The sequence below is a fragment of the Mus caroli genome, unplaced genomic scaffold (assembly GCF_978045245.1).
Source record: "Mus caroli unplaced genomic scaffold, Mus_caroli_1 scaffold_13, whole genome shotgun sequence".
Classification (NCBI taxonomy): Eukaryota; Metazoa; Chordata; class Mammalia; order Rodentia; family Muridae; genus Mus; species Mus caroli.
In genome coordinates this window covers 17,562,552-17,578,668 of record NW_028227268.1, presented here as the reverse complement: position 1 = coordinate 17,578,668, position 16,117 = coordinate 17,562,552, and the positions used below count along the sequence as shown (strand labels likewise).

At 41.9% G+C, this 16,117-nt stretch overlaps 1 protein-coding gene across 4 annotated transcripts in view; it reads right to left on the bottom strand.

The window, feature by feature from the left end:
• Cdc27 (cell division cycle 27) overlaps nt 1–14,221 on the bottom strand; it is a 48,118-nt gene extending 33,897 nt beyond the window's left edge. For all 4 annotated transcript variants that reach the window (XM_021176126.3, XM_021176127.2, XM_021176128.2 and 1 more), the window contains exon 1: nt 14,054–14,221. In XM_021176126.3, the coding sequence (XP_021031785.1) occupies nt 14,054–14,080 (27 nt within the window). In that variant the 5' untranslated portion in view covers nt 14,081–14,221. The remainder of the gene's footprint in view (nt 1–14,053) is intronic.
• Between the last annotated feature and the right edge of the window lie 1,896 nt (nt 14,222–16,117).

Below are 16,117 nucleotides of genomic sequence, written 5' to 3'. Positions count from 1 at the left end.
AGTGACTCTGGCACCGTCTTGAACATAATACTCAAGTTAGTACTCGGAATTTATTTGTTTGTATTATTTCTTCATTTATTTATTTACTTTAGTATGTGCATGTGTGTGTAGCAGGTGGGCATGTGTGTGTGGGAAGGAGGTCAAAGATAACTTCTCTCCTACCATGTGGGTCCGAGGGAACTTACTCAGGTCACTGGGCTCAGCAGCAAGTTTGCTAACTTATGAGGCATCCCACCTGCTCTGGTCACTCTTATCTCTCTCTCTCTCTTTCTGTACCTTCCGTATGTGTGCAAACAGCTGCCGAGGCTGGGGCGGGACAGATCCCTTGAAGGTGGTTGTTAGAGTCCTGATTCAAGTGCTGGGAACCAAGCCTGGCTCTCTATGAGAGAAGCAAGTGTTCTTATCAAGTGAGCCATTTTTACAGCCCAATTTCACTAATTTAAGTGATAAAACAGCAACGATCTAGTAAATCCAGTGTGCTACATAAAGTGTCTCACTGTAGGCTTCTAAGATATCTGTATGTACTCTTAACCCCTGCAGGAATCCAATCTTCTACACTTCTATACACCCTTTTTCTTCACCAATAACTTGCTCATCCCCTAAACCTAGTTTAAAATAATGCAATATATACTAACTTCTTCCTAGCCCATTCATCCTTCTCTTTCTCACACTCCTTTTTGTGAGACAGATTTTAAGTTTTTACTAATTTTGTAGGGAAAAAAGCTATTTAAAAAATAATAAGGCAGAGGCAGGCGGATTTCTGAGTTCGAGGCTAGCCTGGTCTACAAAGTGAGTTCCGGGACAGCCAGGGCTACACAGAGAAACCCTGTCTCAAAAAACCAAAAAAAAAAAAAAAAAAAAAAAAAAAAAAATAATAATAATAATAATAAGGGGACTGAGAAGATAGTGTGTCCATGCCAGGAAGAGTTAGCCTCTTCTCTTTTCACCCTTCCTCCATCCATATGTGTGTGTGTGTGTTTGAATATGTTATATTTCTCTGCCAGCAGTTAAACATGATTATTTTAAAACACTTTCACACAGATCAATTCAGTAATACTCAACCTCATGGAAAGGAATATTTATATTACTGATTGTCAGACCACACTAACGGGACTCGTTAGGGCTAGAGGGTCTTTTATTGTTTGGGAACTAAAGATGAGATGAGGAAAAAGATTCATAAGGCCACTAAATGAAAACAGGACTGTTAGAAAGGTTTGTGGGATTACTCTAGGATTCTGCCACATTTAAAGCCATTTAAAAAGTACTGAATATATGCTGTGCAGGACCTTCTAGAGCCCTCATAAAATGTTCTACCATATTTGCTGCTAATTTTTCCACATGCTATTCGCCACAGACTCTATTCCTTCTTACAGAATTTGCCTGTAATAGATAGCAACATACTTATCTACTCAGAGCACAACCGTAATACTTTGTGTGAATACTGTTTTCTGATTCTCCCTCCAGATTCTGACAAGACTCACTACTGCTCATCTCTAGCCCACTCTTTCTTCTTCCTTCCACTCCTTTTTTTTGAGACAGGGTCTCACCATGTAGTCCTGCCTGGCTTTGAATTCACTACATAGAGCAGACTGGCCTCAAACTCAGAGTGCAACCTGCCTCTGCCTAGATGTGCATTTACCAAGTGAACCATCTTTCCATCCCAGAATTACTAATTTAAGTGATAAAACCACAACACCCATGTGAAAAACCCATAGTGTACTAAATACTAAAGTAAAACTATTGCTTTTTGTATACACTTTTTGTTGTTTTATTTTGGTTTTGTTTTTCAAGATGGGGTTTCTCTATGTAGCCCTGCCTGTCCTGGAACTTGGTCTGTAGACCAGGCTGGCCTCGAACTTAGAGATCTGCCTGTCTCTGCTTCAGAGTGCTGGGGTTAAAGGTGTGCACCACTATCACCAAACCTACCTACACTCTTTTGGAAATCTTGTGAAAACTACAGACCTCCCCAATAAAGGCACATATAGTAAAAATATGTATTGAAAACCTGGTATATACTTGAGGTTTGGTATAATTTTAAATATATACTGAAATGTATACAATCTGAGATTTATAAATACTCTCTTCCTATAAGATGTACTGATATAGTTCACAGGAACCTACTATGTGTGTGTATAATAGACTTTTAATAAATTTTTGCAGAATTGGTTTAAATGATTAAAAGGGCAAAGTTACCAACTAAAGGAATTCCTTTTTTAAGAAAAATGTTTTAGATTTATTTAAGTGCTGGGTGTTCTATTTACATGCATGTCTGTATACAATAGGCATGCTTGGTGTCCAAGTCGGTCAGTGTAGGTTTTTGGATCCCTTGGAATTTGAGTTTCAGATAATTGGGAGCTAGCTGCCCTGTGGGTGTTGGGAACAGAACCTAGACCTCTGCAAGAACAAGAGTTCCTCTCCAATCCTAGAAATTCCTTTCTGTTTTGTATTTTGAAGACAACTGTATTAACAGTGTCTTCTGTAAGAACAGAGAAGAAATGCCTTTTAATCATACCAGATCACAGGTGCTGGCTAAGTGCACAAGTTAATCGCTGCACTAGTGACTCCAATGCCGTCCACATTGGGGAGGTCTTAAGTGACTACTGGTCAGTGAATCTAAACAATTTAGAGAACAGCTCATAAACAAAGCGAGATTAGGGCCAGAGGACATGCCTTTGATTCCAGCACTCAGAAGACAGAGGCAGGAAGATCTCTGAGAGTTCCAAGCCAGTCTGGTCTACAGAGTAAATTCTAGGCCAGCCAGAAATAGAAAGACCCTGACTCAAATAAAAGAAAACACAAACTTTAGTCCATAACAGAATTTTCATCCCTTAAAAAACTTTCCCTTAAAGTTTCCATATAATTGTTTTTGAGCCAAGCTATTAGTTCAGAGCATAAAAAAAGAGAAAAAACGAGCCTCCCCAAAAGACGTCTCATCGTACAGACCATAACAGTGGTTTCAGCTTGACAACAGTAAGGTAATATGATACAACAGATCTCATGCAATTTATTATTATCCTAAAAAGGCTCCTCTTGAATTTCATTTGGTTTAGACTCCACCCCACTGAGGATCAGGGTGGACTTGTTTCCAGCTCGTGCTTGGTTTTCTGAGACTCTTACATCTCAAGCTGGCTACAGACTTACTGCTCAGCTGAGGATGAACTTCAGATGCTTCTGTCTGTAACCCAAGTGCCAGATCATAGACATGTACCCTTACCATGGTACACAGTGCTGGAGTTGAACCAAGGACTCTGTGCATGCCAGGCAAGCACTCGACCAACTAAGCAATAGCCTCAGTCCTCAAAGTTCACTTCTCCTTGCACACAGATGCCAGAGATCGATGCAGGGTAGCTTCCTCAATCACCCTCCACTTTAGTTTTTTGAGACAGGATTTCTCAGTCTGGAATTCACTGATCCAGCTAGGGCTGGTCATCAAACCAGTGGGATCAATCGTATTTTCTTTCTCAGCACTGGGAGTGCAGGTGTGTGCTGCCACACTTGACTTTTTACACAGATGCTAGGAGTCACACTCAAGTTCTCAGGTGTGGGGAGCACCTTACCAAGTCATTTCTCCAACGCCTTAAAGTTCACTTAAAAGAAAATAAATTAGGTTAACTTTACGTGTATGAGTGTTTTGCTTAAATATATGTATGTGCACCACATGTGTGCCTAAAACCCAGGGAAGTCAAAAGAAGGCACTGGATGCTGAAAACTGGACGTTACAGAAGACTGTGAGTCATCATATGGTGCTGGGGATCAAACCCAGGTCCTCTATAAAAGCAACCCAAACCATCAAGAGTTCATTTTCTAATCATGCAAAATAATAGCTTCCATTATGTCATTTTTGTATGTGTGTATAATTTTGTTTCTGTTTGTTTCTTGTCCAGGAACCAGTCCTTGCTGAGAAGACGGAGATGAAGTCAAGCACACAAGACTATGGAGAAGGAGAAGACTCCTTTAAATTTACAAACAGTGTCCTCCGTAGTCTTGCAATCCTCCTACCTGAAAGCTGCGCTGTAATCATCCCGTTTCAGTATTACCTTCTTTAAACACACTATCAGCCCTGGGAACACAAGACAACTGCCAAGGACTTGGGTTCAAATCCCTGAACCAGCTGTGTCTTGAACAAGTAAGTAACTTAATGACTCTTGCAGGAAGACAATCTCTTTATTTATATTTTGTACAGTGCTCAGTGTGTTTCTTCATTTAAAAGAAGAGTCAAGGACTGGAGATGTGGCTCAGCAATTAAGAGCTTGTTCTGCTCTTGCAAAGGAGTGGAGAGTTAAATTCCCAGCACCCACATCCACAGGCTCACAACGATTTGTAACATCAGTTTGGGAGGCGCCTCTGCCTTCCACAGGCATCTGCACGCATGTCCACACACTGTCCCCCCAATTAAAAACTACAGTGAAGAACAGGAGTTCCTAGCACATATCTGTAACTGCAATGTGTTCTAGCCACTGTCAGTGTTGTCTTTCTGATACCATCACACTTCTTTTCTCCTCAAATTATTCTTGTGGAAAGCCAGAGTTTACAAAATAAAATCTACAGAATAAAGCACAAGCTCTTTTTAGATGTTCAAATCAATTTCATTTTAATTTTCCTTTAACAGGACTTCAGATGCATTGTCTGAAACTAGAAAAGTTCTCTATTATTCACTTAAAATTCAATATATTTTCAGTCTTTAAATTTTTTGTAGCCAGGTGTGGTAGCTTGTATTTGTAACCCCAGAACTTAGTAGAAGGAGGCAGGAGGATTGAGTTCAAGACTAGCCTAGGCTACATGAAACCTGTCTCAAACAAAAACAAGAAACCTCTGTGCAGGGCTGGGGAGATGGTCAGCTGGTAAAGCACCTGCCTGGCAAATACAAGGACAGAGTTTAATCCCCAGAATCCATGTGAAAAAAGAAGAGGGGGTGGGACATAGTGGTGCAGGCTTCAAATTCCAAAACAGCTGGTACCTTTCAGGGCTCACAGGCTAACTAGCCAGCCAGCCCAGCCAGCCAGCCAGCCAACTTGCAAAGTTTAGGATCACCAGAGAGCCTGTCTCAGGAAAAAAAAAAAAAAAGAAAGAAAGAAAAAGAAAAAGAAAAGATAGGGGTTAAAATCTAGCAAGAGTTAAGTCAGCCTTCAGGCCAATGGTGGTGTGATCTTTACACACCTAGAAGACAGTCCAGGACTTTCTGGTCTCGAGCGTCATATGTATCTATCTTCATACTACTCAGCTCACTTACTGTGCTTACTACTTTTAGAAAACATCATCCGTCCATTAAACATCAGGACAACGACATACCTATCGTGCTGGCTACATGATCCTGATTCCATATAAAACAAGTTAGATACGGCTCAGCAGATAACAGCCCTCGTTCTAAGGCTGTCAACCGGAGTTGGATGGATAAAACAAGAACACACTCTCCTTCAGACCCTCTAACTACACAGTCACTGCTACCTAGCCTACATGGAAACAAGGAGGCAAAAGCATCCTTGGAGAAAAAAAATGGCCGGGCGTGGTGGCTCACGCCTTTAATCCCAGCACTCGGGAGGCAGAGGCAGGTGGATTTCTGAGTTCGAGGCCAGCCTGGTCTACAAAGTGAGTTCCAGGACATCCAGGGCTATACAGAGAAACCCTGTCTCGAAAAACCAAAAAAAAAAAAAAAAAGAAAAAGAAAAAGAAAAAAAATGGTCTAGTCAACAAACAGTGACAGTACAACTGGATTTCTTTCCGCAGAGAACAAATTAGATTTTTATCTTTCACCTGCATAAAAATCAATGTAAAGTGGATCAAAGACCTTAACTTAAAACCTGAAACTTTTAGAAGAAAATACAGAGAACACCGTTAAATATACTGGGTAGGTAAGAACTTTTTTGAGATAAGGTTTTTCTGTATAGTACTGGCTGTCCTGGAACTCGCTCTATACACCAGGCTGACCTTAAACTCTGAGATCCGCCTGTCTCTGCCTGCTGAGTGCCACTGCTGGCTGGCAAGAACACCAGTGTTGGTATTTTAAGTGGAATACCAACAGCACAGGAACTGACTCCAAGTTCAACACGTGGACTGGTACTACATTTTCAACTACATGAAAATTCACGTTTCTATACAGCAAAGGAAACAATCCGTGGCATTAACAGCTCACAGTATAAGAGAAAATCCTTACCAACTCCACTTAGGACAAGGAGTTAATATCCAAAATTTATAAACTACCAATTAACAAATGGGCTAATGAACTGAACAGACAGTTTTTGACAGTCAGAATGACTGTCATCGACAAATCTTTGACAACAAATGTCAGAGGCATATGGAGAGAAAGGAACCTTTATTCACTGTTGGTAGACTGCAACTTAATATAGCCACTGTAGACTCAGCTACTCACTACTGGGCTATATCCAGAGAATGCCATACCCTACCACAGGTAGGTATCTGCACCCTGTGTTTATTGCTGTTTTATTGGATATAAAGAAATCACTCTTATTTATAGTAGCCAGAAGCTGGAAAAAAACCCATATGTCGTTCAACAGAGGAATGGATACAGAAAATGTGGTACAGGGCCGGGTGTGGTGGCGCACACCTTTAATCCCAGCAGAGGCAGGTGGATTTCTGAGTTTGAGGCCAGCCTGGTCTACAAAGTGAGTTCCAGGACAGCCAGGGCTACAGAGAAACCCTGTCTCGAAAAACAAAAACAAAACAAACAAACAAAAAAGCAAATAGAACTAGAAAATATTATCCTGAGGTAACCCAATCACAAAAGAACACACATGGTATGCATTCACTGATAAGCTCAGAATACCCAAGATACAATTCACAGACCACATGAAGCTCAAGAAGGAAAGCCAACATGTGGGTGCTTCAGTCCTTCTTAGAAAGAGGAACACCCTCATAGAGGTGGAGGAAAGGGGGGATGGAATGGGGGATTTCCCGGAGGGGGGGAACCGAGAAAGGGGATAACACTTGAAATGCAAATAAAGAAAATATCCAATTAAAAAAAAAAAAAAAAAAAAAAAGAGACAGCCGGGCGTGGTGGCACCCGCCTTTAATCCCAGCACTCGGGAGGCAGAGGCAGGCGGATTTCGGAGTTCGAGGCCAGCCTGGTCTACAAAGTGAGTGCCAGGACAGCCAGGGCTATACAGAGAAACCTTGTCTCGAAAAACCTAAAAAAAAAAAAAAAAAAAAAAAAAGACATTAACAATATGACTACATAAACAAGACATGAAAAATAACACCAGCAATTGACATGCCAGCGTGGATATAAAAATACCACAAGTTCCCACTCTTAGATGAAGTGCTACAGGACCATATTTACCAAAATTAATTTAACATATTTGTAAATAAAAATGAAATTCTTTTTCTTTGTTTTTTTGTTTTTCGAGACAGGGTTTCTCTGTGTAGCCCTGGCTGTCCTGGGACTCAGAAATCTGCCTGCCTCTGTCTCCTAAGTGCTGGGATTAAAGGCATGCCCCACCACGCCCGGCTCGAAATTCTTTTTACTGTAAAAAGAAAAAAGAAATTACTGGAATCAACCAAGTTTTCCACCAACAGATAAACAGATAATGAAAATTTGGTATATATGGAACTTTATGTAGTTGGTATATATAAAAACGGAATACAAAACAAAACAAACAAACAAAACAAACCGGAATACTACTTCATTCTAAAAAAATAAAGTTTAAAAAACTGCAGGAAAATGAATGGACCTAAGTATTATACTAAAATATTATTTATTTATGCAATATTGTAAAATATATAATATTGAGTTCATACAATCTCAGAAAAAAACATGTTTCTGTCATTTATGAAATCTAGCCAATAATAAATGTATACATATAAATAAATGTCCAAGTAGATACAGTATTACATGAAGAAATGAACAAAAAGGCAAAATATAAGGAGAGGAGGAAGGACTGAATGTGGACATCGTTATGAAATAGAAAGCTAATTGTTTTTCTATTTTCTAGTTCTGTCATGAAGATTCAGGTTTTGGTGGTAGATAATGTATAAAATATATCATACAATAGTAAAATATAATGTGATTGATAACTGCAGATGTTCTCCTTAGAGAACTTTACTGTTTGGATTATATAACAATCTGCCAAAATATCACTCAGAAAACAAGATGACGCGGGAAGTTCATTTTAGCCTGACTCAGCAGTTATCTCTTGAATGTTCTCTATATAGAGAATGACCTCCATATCTAAACCCAGGCAGAGGAGGACAAGGCTCTGTATTAATCATGTGACCAAGTCATTTCTGAGCCTTAATCACAGGAGCGAAATAGAACCAGGCCGACTTGGGGCAAATAATAGTAAGATCTTGTGCCCAAAATAAAGAAATTAAGGAGGAGGAAAGGAGGAAGAGGAGGAGAAGAAAGAATACATGAAGCTTTGCGCAGAACCCCAATCCCTCATAAGCACCAGCAAGGAAATGGGCTATCCCTAATATGCTGTTACCCCTCCATGCCGGAGTGACATGCATCTCACCAGGGCGATGGGATGTGAAATGGTCTGTTCTCATCACTACAGACTAGTAGCTGATGATGAACACAAAGCTAAACTTATCACCCTGTCCAACAGATGGTGTAGGCCTCCCTGAACACAGCACCCAGGGCACCAGTTCTACAGATTAAAGCCAGATGGGTGACAAGTTGCTAAGGCAAAGTTAGGAAGTCAAACAGCAGCATTCTTTCCTTCTTCCTTTCCAACAAGACACTGCACTGAGGAAACTAATGACTTAGTCCTGGGCTGTATTCATTGAGAAGATAAAGCAAGAGCACGGAGCTGCAGATTCTTACTTGTGATGTATTCTTTGTGTGCACTGAGTAATCTATTCAGGTATGCATGTTCACTATTTTTTAGCTGTACACTACTGTATGCACATGCGTAGGGATATGTGTGCATGTGTGCAGATGTGCACAACTGCGCAGAGGCCAGAGAAGGATATCCGGTTTATTTCTCTGTTCTGCCTTATTTCTTGAGACAGGGTCTCTCTGATTAAACTGAACACACACACACACACACACACACACACACCCTTTCTTTCAGCTAGGCAGCTCGGCCATACCTGGCTTTCTGCGTGTTTGTTAGCGATCTTAGGTCCTCACACACCACTCATCTCCCGACTGAGTCTTCTCCCTGGTCCCACCATCTACTCTGATTACTCAAGTTTTTTGGGGGTGGGAATAGGGAATTGGCCTTGTTTTTCAAGCCTGAGGATAGCTTTATTAAGAAGAGTTTACAGGAAAAAAAAGTATAGGTTAGGTGAAAATTCTCACAGCTACCATGAGAAGAAATGGAGGAAAGGCTGTGTCTTTTATGTTAAGCATGGACTAGAAAGAGGAAACTTACTAAAAAAAAGAAAAAGGGAGCTGGAGAGATGGCTCAGTAGTTAAAAGTGCTTGCTGCTCGCTCTTCCTGAGGAACTAAGTTCAGTCAGAGCACCCACATGGGGCAGCTCACAACTGCCTGTCACTCCAGCTCCAGGTGGTCCAATATCTTCTTCTGGCCTCCAAGGGCACCTGCAAACACGTGGGGCCATGTGCATAGCTAAACACACAAACAGATCTTAACAAAAGGCATTCCCAAGAGTAAACGAAGGAAGAGACCAGAGATGGAGGCGTCATCGGCTGTGTGGTAGGTAGGACACCTTTCAACTCCCTTTCTTGCCTCTGCCTCTAGAGCACCAGGATTACAGGCTTGCACCATCACAACTTGCTGAAATATCATTTTATTTGTGCATTTTAAGACAGGGCCTCTAACTGGCTTAAGCTGGCCTGGAATTCAAGGCCCCACTTCTGTTTTCCAAGTCCTGGGAGTCCAAGCATGCAACCATCACACCCAGTTCAAGTATTTAAAATGTAAACTGTACTCAGATTTAATTTGGACTGCTATAAATTGTTTGGTTTTGTATTTGACAAAAAGAAAAAAGAAGTAAGAAAAGCTTCATCAACAAAAGGTATGAGAAAGGGAGGAAAGGAGGGGGGGAGAAAAGAACCCTAACAAAAAGTATCATTGTAGAGTTTTCATTTTATACAACAGAATCTAATTTCTACTTCAGCAACCCTAGCTTTTACTCATTGAATTGGTAGTTTTCTTTTTTAATTTCTGCTTTTGAGACAGGGTCTCCTTTTGTCTAGTCTGATCTCAAACTTACAACATAGCTGAGGCAGGCCTTGAATTCTCCATCCTTTTGCCTCCCTCTACCTCCCAGGTGATGGGATTACAGGCCTGTTGTAGACATACCCAGCTCTGATCCTTACGTTCCACCGGTTCTTTATCTAGGTGGTTCCCTGACCCCACATTTAGCCATGACTGGTAGGAGGCATTTTTGGCTAGCACGAATGGTAGAGACATGTGGTAAAGAAATGCTCCTTCACACACATAACCCATTCCACTTTCTCCAAAAAGTTAATCCTGCCAAACTTAAAAACACAGTCCACAGCCGGGCGTGGTGGCACACGCCTTTAATCCCAGCACTCGGGAGGCAGAGGCAGGCGGATTTCTGAGTTCCAGGACAGCCTGGTCTACAGAGTGAGTTCCAGGACAGCCAGGGCTACACAGAGAAACCCTGTCTCGGAAAAAAAAAAAAAAAAAAAAAAAAAAAAAAACACAGTCCACGCCGGGCGGTGGTGGCGCACACCTTTAATCCCAGCACTTGGGAGGACAGCCAGGACTATACAGGGAAACCCTGTCTCAAAAAATCAAAAAAACAAAACAAAACAAAAAAAAACAGTCCACATTACCACTGGCTGGGTCATCCTACTCATCTATGTATCTAACTCTTGTCTTTTCTTATCAATAAAATCAGATTAATATCCCCAACACATTGCTTTCATTACATAGTTCTTTATTAAAAAATCTCTTGCAGACAGCACTTCAGAGGCAGAGACAAGATAGAAAATTAGACGCTAGCCTAGGCTACAAAGAGGGCACAAAGCCAGCCCAAGATTCATTATTAATACACTAAACCCAAACCCAATCTGATCAGACAGAAAAGCATTTTTCATTTTTCTGAGGGGTTAATTTTAGTTTTTAGGAGTTAATGAGTTTTGTTTTGTTTTATCTTGATGAAGCTCTGGCTAGCCTGAACTTACTAAGTAGACTAGCCTGACCTTGAACTGAGATCCACCCTCTTGGACCTCCCAAGTGCTAAGATCATACCCAGCCACCATACCCAGCCAGTCATTTTTGATACTAACCCTAGGAAGCCACCCTCCCTCCTGGCCAATGTTTGAACAATTCTACTCTCCAAGTAGTTCCTTGAATTTCTATCTCTAAAACCTTCATCTACTTTTTCTCATCCCACTTAGCTGCCTTCAGCCCAAGCCAGTGGCTTTGGTCTATCTCATTATACCTCTCACATAAACTCTTTGAATCAATCTTATATGCTTCTTGGGGACATGTAATCTCAAGCCAAAAGAACTTCCTACTATTTTATCAAACTCTAAAAAAGTGATATGTACCTAGTACCCAAATCACTGTATAATTTTGTCTTGTTTGAGATAGGATCTTATGCATCCTTGTTCAAGGCTGACCTTGAACTTCTTACCTTCCTGCCTCTACTTCCCAAGTGCAGGGGTTTCAGATGCAGGTTACCATGCCAGATCTTTTCATATTAAAATCATTTTCAAAAGTCTTGTTTCCATTCAATACTTATGTGAGGCTTTACTCGAAAAAATAATTGATATCGTTTTATCAGGTGACGTATCTCTATATCATGCCTCTTACAGCAACATCAGGGCTGGTGAAATGGCTCAGGTGGTAAAGATGCTTGTCACCAAGGTTCACATATGCACACACAATAAATAAGTAAATGTTAGACAGAACATTGTATAAACAAAAATGCTCCCTATTTTATTAGATAAACTTTTACAGGCACCCTAATTAGTAACGTGGTACATGCCTTTAATCCCAGCCAGGACTACACAGTGAGACCAAGCCACAAAATAAATGTTTGCCTTGTAATATGCAAGATTTTTTTGTAAAGAGTCAAATACAAAGTAATAGTTTTTCTCTAAGAGCTGAGGTGGGAAGGGGCTTATATTTAAATCTGCTTGGCACATAACACTGGTCATTCCATGTAAAAACTTTAAAGGAGGAAGAAAAGTAGAAACACACATGAAATCATTATTTATTTCTATCCACTTTTTCTTATACCTGGAAACACCAGGAAGAAAGCAAAGGAAAAATTTTCAACACTATTTTTTCCCCAATACATGGAACAAGTACTGTTCTAAAAAACAACTATCTTACTATCTCTTATTTCTTGCCCATTTTCGGCAGCATTCCTGGTCAAGGTTGTCATTTTTGTTTTTTGTTGCTTTGGGGTTTTTTTGAGACAGGGTCTCAAGCAGCCCACACTGGCCTTGAACTTGCTACACAGCAAAAGACGACCTTGAACTCCAAATCTTGCCTCCTTGCCATACTATAAATTACAACCCCAATTCTTACCTCCTCAGGCCCTAAAACTTCCCACCATTACTCTAAAACCTTTTATGGAGGAAAGGGAGGTAAATTTTACTCTGTAGTCTTAGTGATAGTAAGTGTGCTATTGCTAACAACGAAGAAAAGACAGGAAACACTTTGGGTCCCATCTAGCATAAACAATGTTTTGATTCTCTCCTGCTTTTACAGAGCTTAAGATTACTAAACAGTGGTTTACATGCTTATCATTACAACTACCATAACATTTCAGAAGTCTTTTCTGTCATGAAATGCAAAAGAACCATCAAGATCAAACGACAATCTGAAATAAAAAGAAACATCTGAATAAACCTCTGTATCTGTTTAACTTCATGCTAGGCCTCAAAAGGGCCTTACGAGGGTCTCTACACTAGAAGAGAAATTTGGAAAGAAATGCAGTTTTGTAAGTTCAGAAGTTATAATCCTGAGTTACAGAAATTCAAATACTAATAGCTGTCACCATGTAAACAGCTGGAAACAAGGCCAAAGTAGGGAAAACGGTATTTTATGCTGGGATGAGAAATTAAGGAAATGTTGTACTGACGAATTACCATTTACCATTTGTTGTCACAAATACCTAAGAGAATTCACAATTTCTAAAATCGGTCTGCTTTATAACTTCAAAATAAAGTTCCTAGCTTAATGACAGTAATTAATGGAGGCCAATTCTTTCTATCATGACAAAGATCATACAGTAGGATGAAAATCTCCCAAACCTGGTCCATCACCAACCACCAACGGACAAAAGGTTCAGTTTCTTCAGATCTGGCAGGGGGGAAAATGACTTGGCACTGCATCACACACTTCAAAACCCAATAGGGTTTCTTCAATGACAACAGCACCGTGTACGTCAACCCATACTCTGGTGTGCTTTCAGGAATGGACAGATATTGAAATGGATAGGAAAGCAATTATTATCTCTAATTTCCTAAGCACCTTCTAAACCTGCATGATAAATGCCCCTTGACCCAAACCGCGGTAATGAAAATCCAGACCTGCCCTTTCGCCCACTCCCCTGCTTGGGTGTTTGCACCGCAGCACCGGGCCTGAGAAGGGGAGTTCCCTTCTCAGATCGTCATTGTCCGGTGGGAAATTCACTGAATGAGAACTACCGTGGACAAGAAAGTGCTACCGAGACAAAAACTAGTATCAAAAATAAGGGTTATAAGGATTCTACCTTCTTCCCTCGACCATCTCACGTAAAACAAAACCAAGAAAATGCCAACAAACTTGCCCCACTACTGTGAAATCCCACTAAGCTCGGTTCAAAAGCGCTTCTGTGCCGGTTCCCGAGACTCCATCTGAGCCCCTGGTCTCCCACCGCAGGCAGGGCCCGCGACTACCAGGGGGAGGAGGATGGCCGGACGCCAGTCCCGACGGAAAACGAGTCGCCGAACCCTGCTCGCACAGGGGGCGAGAAGTCAAGCGGGAACCCGGCTAACCTCGGCTGAGGCCGCGGGTGAGGCATCGGGACTGCCGAGAGACCAGCAGGGCTCGCCGAAAGGGAGGCGGGAGAAGCCGGGCCTAGGCCGCAGCAGGCCGCGAACTCGCTGTTCGCTTTGCGACCCAGGCTTGGCGCCAGGCCTGGGAGCAGGGGCTAGCATTACCTGGACAGGTTCCTGCAGCACCGTCATCCTTGAGGCTCAGACCCACTTTCTGCAGTGCCTCAGGCCCCCCCCGTAGCGGCTCCAGCCCGGCCAGCCCCGGCTCATTTAAACTCACCAGCGACCGTTACCGGGGGATGGGGGAGGCCGAGTGGCTGCCGAGCTCCTCCGAGCGAGACACGGAAATAGCCGAAGTGGAGAGAGAGAAACGAGAGCAAGACGGAAAAGCCCGAAAGAGGTCGGAAAGAGCCGAGGGGAGTCGGCGGAGGCGGAGCCTGTGGCCGGAAATTACCGAGTGCTACCGGAAACTGTTGGGTTGGATCCAATAGGAAGTGTCTCTTCTCAGCCACGCCTTCGCCCAATCAGCCACCCTAACTGGGCCACGCCCAAAGAGCAACCGGTAGGGTGGGCATGGAGGGAGGGGTCTCGCAGAACTGCGTTACATGGCGGAACCTAGGTCTGGCTTTGCGCCTCCGCCGTTCTGCTTTGTGGTGCACGGTAGATCCAGCGAAGGATAAAATACTGGTTTGGTGTTGAATTGAATGAAGTCTTCTGAGTTTAGATCATTATCTACTCTTGGACTTCCTACTCAGGCCTCTAGGATATTCTAGGAACATTGGGAACAGGGCCATTCCCCAAATACACAGGATTCCTGTAGTCAAAGACTTTATGGTCTGTTTTCAAACAAACAAACAAACAAACAAAAGAAACGACTAGGCAGAGTGCTAGGATTCATGATTCTGCAAGGTGGATCTCCAGTACCACCTAGGCCTGGCATGTGTTGACATTACATGCCAGCCTTGGCTCGTGGACGCAGAAGAATCTAAAGTACAAGACAATTAACAACTAGATAGAAAATTCGAAGCAACCCTGGGTTGCTATAACCTAGCTTATAAAAGAAAAAAAAATCAGTGTAACTGAGAACTATATTACATGCTGCCTGTTATAGGTGATGTAAAACTTCAACTTCAGAGAAGAGGGAAATAAATGCGGATTAAAACTATGGATATAGCTGTTGACACAAACAGAGGGTTTAACTTTATGCTTTCCTGTCACATCCTCAAAATAAACCATGGGACTATTAAAAACTATTGTGTTTCCTCAGACAAGGGAAACTCTTGAAAGTCGATTTTCTGTTTGGACTCCTCTAAGCTAGTCGTGAAACTGGAAATCTACCCCCCTAGTCACTGAGGATTGAACCTCTCAATTCTGTGCATACTAAGCAAGTGATCTACCATCGAAATATGTCCCCCATCTGATTACTTTTTTTTTTTTTTTTTTAAGTTCTGGAAACACAGTCTCACCTAAGTTGCTCAGGCTGTCTTTGAGCTTTTAAATCCTGCCTTAACCTCTCAGACTATTGCTGGTGCCCGGGCTAGGTCTGGAATCCTTCAGTCTCAATTCCCCCACCCATTCCTCATTTCCACCAAGTTAGCATGGGCCCCTCTCATCTTTTGGCTGATGCTGAAAGGAATTCATTTCATGGTTGCCATTCTCTTCTTCCTTCCCTTCTGATCAATCTTTATCCTTTTCCACCAGCCATCTCTTGACACTGCCTACATACACATAGCCCCAGGAAGGACAGGTGCTAAGGCAATTTTCAGCGGCACCATGCCCTGTTCTTTTAGTAGAATGGTGTTGGGTGAATTAGAGTGGGAACAAACATCTGTGCTGACCTATGTAACAGTCTCCAGCTATTTAAAGTTCAGCTTAAATCAAATGAAATTCTTCAGATAGTCTCGTCACATTCCAAAGACCTATGTGGCAAGAGATGACCATGGTTGAGAGTCACACAAACATGGAATGTTTACACCTAATTCTTGCTCTTAGTTGGGCCTCTCTGATCTCCTCCACAAAACCTTTCTCCTCACACAATGGCTCCTCATTAGGTAGTGGCCTATCCTAGCTTGACTTGGTGGCTGTCAAGCAAGATCATGACAGTATAATCTGCGGTGCCCCTTCAAGTCTAGGTCTATAACTCAAACCCATTGTTTCTTAAGGACCACTTTAAGACACAGGGCCAGCCTGGATTCCCTAGGAGGAAAATAAGCTCCATCTCTTGATGAG